The sequence below is a fragment of the Myotis daubentonii genome, chromosome 1 (assembly GCF_963259705.1).
Source record: "Myotis daubentonii chromosome 1, mMyoDau2.1, whole genome shotgun sequence".
NCBI classification, from domain to species: domain Eukaryota; kingdom Metazoa; phylum Chordata; class Mammalia; order Chiroptera; family Vespertilionidae; genus Myotis; species Myotis daubentonii.
In genome coordinates this window covers 31,043,338-31,053,621 of record NC_081840.1, presented here as the reverse complement: position 1 = coordinate 31,053,621, position 10,284 = coordinate 31,043,338, and the positions used below count along the sequence as shown (strand labels likewise).

General features: G+C 47.7%; 1 protein-coding gene across 1 annotated transcript; it reads right to left on the bottom strand.

Annotated features, from left to right (window-relative positions):
* Positions 1-5,045: 5,045 nt before the first annotated feature.
* Positions 5,046-9,533, bottom strand: GPHB5 (glycoprotein hormone subunit beta 5). The gene is made up of 2 exons (XM_059666443.1): positions 9,330-9,533; positions 5,046-6,478 (listed from the first exon to the last, which is right to left on the bottom strand). The coding sequence occupies exons 1-2, from the start codon at positions 9,531-9,533 to the stop codon at positions 6,290-6,292; spliced, it is 393 nt and encodes a 130-aa protein (XP_059522426.1). The 3' UTR covers positions 5,046-6,289.
* Positions 9,534-10,284: the final 751 nt, after the last annotated feature.

Here is a 10,284-nt window from a genome sequence, read left to right as displayed (position 1 = left end):
CTCTAGATGCCAGAATAGATTGACTGCGAACAGCTCGCCCTCTCAGCAGGGCGTTCCCCAGAGTTCTTTCTGTTTGCAGGCCCCGAGCACAGACCAGAGTTGTAGTCACCTAGTCAACAAGTTTTTACTAACCATCACAGGGAACAGCTTTGTTCTCCCGCCGACTTCCCACCTTGTGTACAAGAGCCCTTTTAAAAAGTACACACTTGCGTGCGCGCGCATGCACACACACACACACACACACACACACACACACACACTGAAGCCTACCGTCTCTAATTCAAGTTCCACTGTTGCTGGAGAAGTTCTGAAGGCAAATCCTACCTCCCTTCAAACAAACGAAGAAAGAGCGTGAGGGTTGCCACTCCCTTTGCCCCTGGAAATGGCAGAAAAAGCACCTGATGTCACTGAGCACACCCAGTCCTCACGGCGTCACCTCCTCTGCCCAGGGCCAGCTTCTGCTCCCTGCAGCAGCTTCCCTTGGCCCTGCTGACAGGTCTGCCTTCGTGCTCTCGGCTACAGGAACCCACTTGTCTTCAAGATGCTGTTACACTGAAAGGCTTTTAAACTGGGAAAGTGTTTACATCTGGGAGCAGCTTGGCTACCCAACGTGGCTGGCATTCTTGTAAGGGTTTAGTCAAACCCCAAAATGGAGTCTTACCAAGGATTGTGTTCATTATTGCAGGTGCACCTCTGATTGCTTGCTCATAACTACTGGTGCGAGCTGCCAAAAGTGTCTCACACGGGGACTGCCTGCCCTCCGGCAGCCTCCACGCCCTGCACACCCACAGCCACTTCCTTCCCCAGCCCATACAGCAAAGTCTAGTTTATCTCCTTCAGGAGAAATGAATAAGGCAAGAGAACTGGCATCCATAATCAATCTCTCTTCAAGGATCTATTTACCTGTAATTTTTAAATGTTTCAGTCACTGTCCCTTTACTATGACAATAACATGAAATCCCAGTCCAAGATATCTGAGAGCCTCTCTTCATTTGAATAAAAATGTTTCTACTGAATGAAGCACATTGAAATAATGAAGTGCTGCCCTAGCTGGTTTGGCCCAGTGGATAGAGTGTCGGCCTACGGACTGAAGGGTTCCAGGTTCCATTCTGGTCAAGGGCACATGCCCCAGTTGTGGGCTTGATCCCCAGTAGGAGGCCTGCAGGAGGCAGCCCATCAATGATTCTCTCTCATCATTGGTGTTTCTCTCTCTCTCCCTTCCTCTCTGTAATAAATTTTAAAAAAGAAAGAATTAAGTGCTAAAGAAGAGGACCCCCAGATCAGAGCCCACTGGCTTCTGTCCCTCCACCTGTCTGCAGCTTCCAGAGGTTGGCATGAGTGAACGGGTGCTACAGTAGTTCCTTTGGCTGTGTCCTGAAGTTGGCTCTGGATTTGTTAATGCTGAAATCTGCAGCCGATTTCAGCTGGACTCGGTTTCTCATTACCTGGTACTTACGTTTCAATTGGGGAGGTGTTTCAGCATTAGCTTCTGAGCTTGCACAAGCCGGAGCCAAAAGCTGAGCAAAATCTTCATCTTAAAAATGTTTCCCACATATTTTAAAAGCCTGGATGTCTTAATTCCACGCAGTAACATTGGTCCCCCGAAATGTTTTCATTTCCATATGCAGACTCCAAGAGGGAAATGGAAGTTGGAGGTTTGAAAGCGCCTCGAAGCTTAGCTCACCTTCCTCTGAAGCTGCATCTCACCTCACCGTGCTGGCGACACCTCAGGCATCCGCGTGACCAACACAGTGGGGCATGATCTGTTCATGCATTTCCTGTAGGAAGAACATGCAAACAAACAGGGTTAAATGTCTATTTTAAGTGCATAATCCTGCATGTACACTTTCTCAAGATAATGGCCGTTTATGATGCACCTATATCCTTTATTGTGTGTATAGTATATTTTAGGTGAACAGATGCTCCTTCCAATGATTTTAAGTGGTACAGAGTATTTGCAACTTGGGGATATTTTCATCTGTTCCTTGCTGAAAATCCTATCTTCAACATCACCCCCCAAAAAGTTACCATTCTCATTTTGGTGATATTGATATTCTTCGTTAAAATAAAATGTTTTTTTCTCTTTGGGGGAATGTTGTCTGGTTGGTTGGTTGGCTTTTGGGAAGTGGTTGTACTGCGGGTTTGAATGATTTTCCAGAAGCCCCAATTTTTTTAAAATATATTTTTATTGATTTCAGAGAGGAAGGGCGAGGGGGAGAGAGAGAGAAACATCAATGATGAGAGCAACAATAATCGGCTGCCTCTTGCACGTCCCCTCCTGGGGATCAAACCCACAACCTGGGCATGTGCCCCGAGTGGGAATCGAACTACGACCCCCCTGGTTCATAGGTCAACGCTCAAGCACTGAGCCACACCAGCTGGGCCAGAAGCCCCAGTTTTTTAGCAATCAAGGTCAAAGCATGTAATTGATTCTGTGTGTCAGGAAGTCTTTTTTGTTAACTCAGTTACCCAGTATGCTAAAGAAATGGCACAGCCGGAAGAACTTAGAGGCAAATACAAAGCCAAAACCTTAGGAACTATTTGTTTTACTCCTCGTAATGAGGACCTGGGACAGAGAATAGGACAACCCCTCACATTCTTCTCCATTGGAGACAAGTCTCTGCCTCACCCTCCCAGTCACAGCGCTTTGCACCTGCTCCTCTTGTTCTCATCCTTTCCCTAGTTCTTGTTCCTTTAATAGAAACCATCTCCTCGGAGGCCTTTAGCAGCCCCTTCACTCCAGAAGCGCTACACCCAGCCATGCAGCCTCGACCTTCAAAAATCACATTCATCTCCATCCATGGAGCTAATAAACCCAGAAGCAGAATGAGCTGTGAGAATCCATACTCTCCATTCCAACATGCTCTTGCGAGGGGGAGTCCGGGAAATTCCCCTTACCTTTTGTTAATTGCAAAATAAACGTATTTCCAAGAGTAGGGAGCTGCTGAGAGTTGGTTTTATCCAGCACTCCCCTACAAGCACGGGCCATCATTCCCTTACACCCAGCGCTCACATTCCCCGGGGCAGCGAGTTGCAAGCACACAACCTTCCTCTCAGCAGCCGTCTCTCCGAATTCCCTCCGAGGCCCTGCTCCTTCCCCCCGCCCCGCTCAGTCTCTCCTGGTATCAGCTGTGATTTGAGCAACAGTGAAGCACTGTCTTCCTAGAGGTTATACAGGAAACTAGAGAAAATTTGCAACCTCCTTCAAACAACCCCACTCTGCATTAGGCGCCTCCAGAAGAAACTGCAAACTTGCTCATCGGTGGGGAGAGAGGCTGACAGCAATAAATGTAAAGGCTTCTCGGGCAGGAATGACTGGAAGGAGCTCTGCGAGAAGGAAGGCTTCGCGCTCCATAGGGAGAGTTTGGTTCTGGGTCAGAGGAGCCTGGCGCGTGCTGTCTATCCGCTGTCTCTCTGGGGCAAGGTGCTTGGCCTTTCTGAGCTTTGGTGTCATCACCCGAAGAAGGGTAACAGCAATGCCTCTGAGTGTGGTTGACACAAGAATTACAAAAAATTAATAAAAAGGGTCCTGCTTACGGCCAGAAAGCTATACAATGCAGCAATATTTTTAGCTTTATTTCCCAAACACGGTGCCTTGCACAAAATTAGAGTTCATAAATATTTGTGGCAGTGAGGGGAGTGGAAGAGAGAAGGAGAAAGGAAAGGTGAACAGAGACATTTGAAAGGATTTGAGTTGAGCACTGACAGAGATGGTCTCCTCCTGTTAATTAATAACTTTTCTGATTACAATGTGTGTTTACTATGAACACCACGGACTAGGAACAGCCTCAGAGACCCTGCAGATCAGAGTCCCCTGGCTGCCAGGCGCTCTGCTGCCGGTACAGCAATTACGCCGCTTACGGCCACGTATCAGACTGGTCTGTTATTCCAGAACCCGGTTCCCTTCCCCTGACACTGGGAAGCTCGGTTTCAGGGCAGTTTCTCCTGCTATCACCCCCAGTCTACAAAGGACCTCCAGGATCCAGGTTCCCATGACGCCCGCGCCCCTCACCTGTGCATCCCTTGTATGGCCTTATTGAAGGGCGTGTCCACAGGACCCGCCAGGTGAACATAGCCCCCTGCTTCCCAGGAGGCCGGCATCTATGGAGTGGGTCAATGGGCTCCCTCACTCCCTGCCTTCCAGTTTGATTCGACAGGAGATCCAGGCATGCGAGCAGAGTGAGGTGGGGTGTGTGCCAGCCTCCCTCCCCACCAGGCCTCAGTGTGGTGATGGCTGCGTCTTCCTATACGTCCCTCTCCTACAGTTCTCTTTGGGGTCTGATAATCACTTCCTCTTCTTGTTCCTTTACCCGTGGTTGGCAAACTGTGGCTCGCGAGCCACATGCGGCTCTTTGGCCCCTTGAGTGTGGCTCTTCCTAAGCCTTAGGAGTACCCTAATTAAGTTAATAACAATGTACCTACCTATATAGTTTAAGTTTAAAAAATTTGGCTCTCAAAAGAAATCTCAATCGTTGTACTGTTGATATTTGGCTCTGTTGACCAATGAGTTTGCCGACCACTGCTTTAGCCTAGGGCTGCCCATTGCTTCTAAACAGGTGTTTAGAAGTGTTTCACAGCCCTTGTTGGTTTCCCTAACTCTGCTCAAACTCTCCTCAATGTCCCACTGCAGTGTGTCATTTGTTTACTGCCAGGGCCCTTACTGATGAATTTCTCAAATTCTGGCCAGCCATAACCTCTGCCTCGTCACCCTAAGTTTCCTGAAGAAGCAGCCCTTCCTCTCAAAAAGTCCAGAGGGACGTGCTCAGGGATGGGTTGAGAACATGTGAGTGGCGCTACCCGGTATTATCCCCTGTCACCGCCCACCGTCCGCGCAGAGGCCCCAGGCACTCACTACTTGTCATGCTACGGTTGACTTTCTTGCCGCCCAACACAGACCTGCACTGAAGAGTGGGGTGGATTTTGCTCCCGGATGTCCGCTTCAGCATCCCAATCCCTGACCATCTTCCCAACTTTTGCTTTACTGTTTTCATGGGGACTCCTTGATTTCCCCACTCAGAGAGGACTCCTGGCTCCCAGCGGTGATGCGTCAGGGATAGAAGCGTCAGGGACTCACGCTACCCAGCCGGCTCTGTGTGTTCCTTCCTAAACACGACATCCTACATGAAGGTACAAGGAACCTCATGGTTCATTTTAAAGAGGGTCTGTTATTGTTGTCCCAGGTGTATTAAAAACTATTTTGGAAAGTTCTCATCAATTCAAAAGACAGAAGACAGGCTTTATTTGCAGTAATAAGATTCTTATGGCATATTGTGGAAAAGGAACAAGGTCAATTTCAACCCCCAAAATGTCAGAATTAAAGACACTTGCAAAGCACTAGAGTTTTAAAAGAGCCAGAGAACCACCTGCCAGAGGCCTTAGAGCGGGCAACGGCTACACAATCACGTTCCCCGAGCCAGCAACGCAGTCTTACCCCTTACAAACATTTTTTCTGAGTTTAAAAGAAATTACAATTTCAATTTCAAATAGGCTAAATGGGAAAGAATATTTGTGGTTCATCATTTGGGGCATAGCTTTGGGAGAGCATCCCATGAGTCTAAACACATGAGTTTAATTTTGTACGTTTTTAAGTGTAAATGATAGCTGCCATTCCCTATTGTTTCAGAGAACTTTTATTGAAAAGGAGCCTCTTTATTAAGGATCTTGAGGGGACCCAGGGAATTTTGCTTGGAAAAAAAAAATCACCCAAATCCAGATTCCTTTCCTTTTGAGCTACCATTTCCCTACCTGCTTTAATAATTGCCCAGTTCCAAGGAGAGGGAGGACTTTCTCTCAGGAAGCTTGCAGTGGGATTTGGGGTGGAGGCAGGGGAACTAAAGCAGCGGTTTTATTGATTTCTGGCCCTTTCGTCATAAATCTATTGGAGGCCAGTCATTAAGGAGGACATGAGAATTTAAAGACTTCCTAGCCTCATTTCCTAATTACGCCCACTGCATTGAAACCACTGGCGTGCTATAAACCCACGATGGTGCTATACAAATTATGTCCTGAGCTTCAAGGTAGAGGAAAATTAATTTGCAGGTGTGTGAACCAGAGAACTTATTCTAGTGAAGGCACAGGTGTGACTTTGCATTTTGTTGGCTGTGTGCTGCCTCCGGGCCTGGTGCCTGAGCTGAACCCAAGGGAGACAGGCAACCTCCTCCACAGTGTGGTCCAAATTAAACAGTCCTCGAATCCAGGGGTCATCGCTGCTGGTGCTGCTGGTGCTGCCCGTGCCGGTGGGTCTCTGCGAGGCTCCAGGCTGCCACCCGTGCTGCCGGCCACGCCAGCGTCAGATGGTCTCGCACTCGGTGGTGGCCGTGGAGCAGGCCCCGCAGTCACAGCGGACGGCCACGGGGTAGGTGTAGAAAGGGTCGACCCCCGGGGCACAGTTGGGCAGCTTGACGGTCACTTGTTTGGTCTCGTTGTAGGTACAGACTCGATGGTGGGCTTCGATGTAGGGGGGCTCCAGAATGGGCTTCTGTCCCCACAGGTAGAAAACAGGGAGCCATTAGAACAGCGCTTTTCAACCGAGGTGCCGCAAGAATGTTTTACACGTGCGATACCTGACTATTTAGTCAGGGCACTGGCCTCTTTTCCCTTAGACCAGCGGTTCTCAACCTGTGGGTTGCCAACCTGTGGATCGCGACCCCTTTGGGGGTCGAACGACCCTTTCACAGGGGTCGCCTAAGACCATCGGAAAACACATATATAATTACATATTGTTTTAGTGATTGATCACTATGCTTTAATTATGTTCAATTTGTAACAATGAAAATACATCCTGCATATCAGATATTTATATTACGATTCATAACAGTAGCAACATTACAGTTATGAAGTAGCAACGAAAATAATTTTATGGTTGGGGGTCACCACAACATGAGGAACTATATTAAAGGGTCGCAGCATTAGGAAGGTTGAGAACCACTGTAATATGTGTTTCCCAAAAGGGTCGCAACCCACAGGTTGAGAACCACTGCCTTAAATGGTCAAATAAAAGAATAACAACAGCCAACTCAACAAGAGCAGGCCGGTATGGGGCAGACTTATACCCCCCAAAAGTTGTGTTTCTCTGGCATCCAAATTAATGCATTGTGGTTTTGTTCTGTTTGGGGTTTATTTTTTGCTGAATCTGGAAACCCTAAACCTAGGCCATGAGCAAAGGCTATTTTCAGCAACGTTCGACCTTCAAAGTAAATGCAGCCACCTTCTCATCATGAACATCCTATTTTCAGATGTGCTCCCAGTTAAGTTACCAAAAATAAGTGCTTTTTATCTCAGAAACTTTCAGATTGCTGGGAAAGTAAAGCTCATCCTTTTATTTATTTTCTATAAGTAACCTCCCTTTTCACAGCACAATAAAGGCATAAATAAAAGCTAGCTAGCATCAAGGAGAATCCTGTCTCTAATGGCCTTGCTGCTTCCATTTCTCCTGTGACCTCCTGTGGGTGACCATGATCCAATTAAAGACATTCATCAATGAAGAAGAAGAAGACAGAATTGAGGGAAATGGTGGTTTGAGACTTGGGCCCAGAAAGAGCTCCAAAGAGCCCCCAAGTGGAATTGGAGCAGAGGGGTCACCACCAGGCCGAACCTGAATATGAGAAGGTGTCGAAGTTCCCTGAGAATGTGTGATGTCAAGTCATAGCCACAGTATCCTTAGCAACTACATTTTCATGTGGTTACTAGGTCTCAAGCCCCTAAATGATGCAAAAATAAAGCTAATTTGGTGTTTCATTTAATTCGGAGGTTCATCACCATAACCCAATCCCTGTCGTGGGGCCATCGTTTGTCTAAGCGACAGCAGATTGCCGTCTGAGTCCCTGAACAGAAGGACAGCTTTCCTAATGGCAGCGTCCTCTCGTGGCGCTCAAGGGCTTCTAAGTTGGTGTTGATTAAGCAAGAGGATTAACACCATAACTCCAGGGAGAGGTCAATCCCATGTAAATCAACAGGTATTTATGAATGCCTTGTTTGTACATGACTTTGACAAGAGCTGTAAAAGGTGCAAGAATTCATCTATGCCCTGAAAAAACTTCAAATCTAGGGTTGTATTGTGGACAAGGAAGTAAGATGCAAGGCAAGGTAGAGTCATAGGCCGACCAGGGAGTCAGAAGGCCCCTGGGAAGGAGTCAGCTCTGGAGATGGGCCTCAAAGAAGAAGCCTGATGATGACAGGTGGGGATGAGAAAGGATACGAAAAGAACCGAAGGTGAGATCTCATGAAGGGTGTTTAATAAAACCTTTAAAAATCAATCTGACAAGGCCAGACCTCAGGCTATGTATAGCCGCTGGGGAAACAGCCAGGTGTCACATCGCTACAGACCTTGAAAGTTGGGCACTGAATTGGCAGTAGTGGGTGGTCCTTAATGACTTCTGAGCTGGTGACAAGATCAGAGCTGGTCCTTCATTATCACCAGTTCAGAGCTCAGGGGGAAGAGTTACCTAGCAGCCACTCAGTGTAATTTGATGGGGTGCCAAATGGCCTTCTTTCTTCTCACCCAGCAAACACGTCCTCATCACAGCCCTATAGGGTTCTAACTTTGAGATTTTTATCCCCATTTGAAATGCAATGCTGCTGAAAGGACTGAATATAATTCAATATAAAGGAACTTAATGGCTCTGCCAGTGATAATCCTGAGTGGGTGGGTGGGACGGAGGCAGGGCTTTGGGAGAAGCACTGAGGAGGGACTAAGGACCCACCCTGACCCGCTATACAGCTCAGGGCTATCTCTTCGCTGGCTTCATCACAGCTGGGAAAACACTGTGAGAGTTTTGGTTACATGCTTGGACCAAGAATTTATTCCCACCTTTGCACTACAGGAATAAACATGACTCTGCAGTTACCCATCCCTCAAATTCCTCCTTGTCATCTGTAAAGTGGGTAGAATAATAGCACGTCTTAACCTCCCACAGATGATTCCAAAATACACAGATACACGCAGTAAAATTATTAATTTTACCAATGCATTATTAGAGGGACAAGATCGGGTTTCTTTCAGGGTTTTTGTGGGGTTTTTTTGGAGCACGCCAAATAATTGTGTGAGTTTTTTAATTGATTTCAGAGAGAAGAAGGGAAAGGGAAAGAGAGATAGAAATATCAATGATGAGAATCATTGATCAGCTAACTCCTACACACCCCCTACCGGGGATCGAGCCCACAATCCGGGCATGTGCCCTGACAGGAAATCAAACCTAGACTTCAGGTTCGTGGGTCAACACTCAACCACTGAGCCACACCAGCCAGGAAAATAATTGGTATTTTTTTAAACTCCGCAGGAAAAAGCAGATGCTTAGAAATCAGGCCAAGTGGACCTGCCCTGAACTCACCTCCCAGGTCTCACAGCGGCCCCAGCAGGCATCGGTGGTGATCCGAAGGCCCCTGCAGCCTGGCTTCTTGGCCAAGAAAGTAAACTCCCTGACGGCACAGCCCACAAAGGTGTGCAGGTTCCCGCTGGAGGTGCTGAGGACACAGCAGCAGCCAGCCAGGAGGAGGAGGGCCATGGGGCCGAGGAACAGGTACGCCAGCTTCATGCTGCTCCCGGGAGAGGGAGAGGAAAGAGAGTCTGTTAGCTGATCCAGCTGCCCTCCGTGGGGCAGCCAACGAGGCTGATACCAAAGGGACCCGGCTCTTAGCATTTCAGAAGAAATAAGCCGAGAAATTGCAGGTGCCCACGAACTCCACCACAGGGGCCCTAAGTTTCCTCTCACTGACTCCAGTATGGATTCCATGGGCCCAGGTGCTCACTGGACACCCAGCCCTCCAGGGGTAACCTCGGGCTTTTCCTTATTGTGGCCCAACTGCTGGACTTGACTTGGGTGTTAAAAAAAAAAAAAAAAAAAAAGCTGTTCCAATGGTCTCTTCAAAATGAACACAAAATATGAATCACACCCCAAATTATGCATATCCTAAGATAATACATGGATACACACACATTCTTTTTCTTCAGAACCACTGTATTTGCTGCCATGTTACATGTTTGCTTAAAATTATATTTTCAGTGTCGTGGATGGATGTGGAATCGAGGTGGGGAGGCAGGTAAATAATAATTGTACGCCCTTCTATATTTTTACTAGCCCAACCCGCCACAAAGCCTGGACATGCACAGATAATGAAACCCGCACCTGACTTGGTGGCCCTCTATAACAGCGTGTCCCCTTCACTGCCCGATGCCTCCGCTCTGTGCCTCTGCTGAAACGGCACCTCGTTGTGATCCCATTTAAATCCAGATGATGGAAAGCTCGGGGGTGCTAACACATAATCCCAGTCTACTGTAAGTCTGTC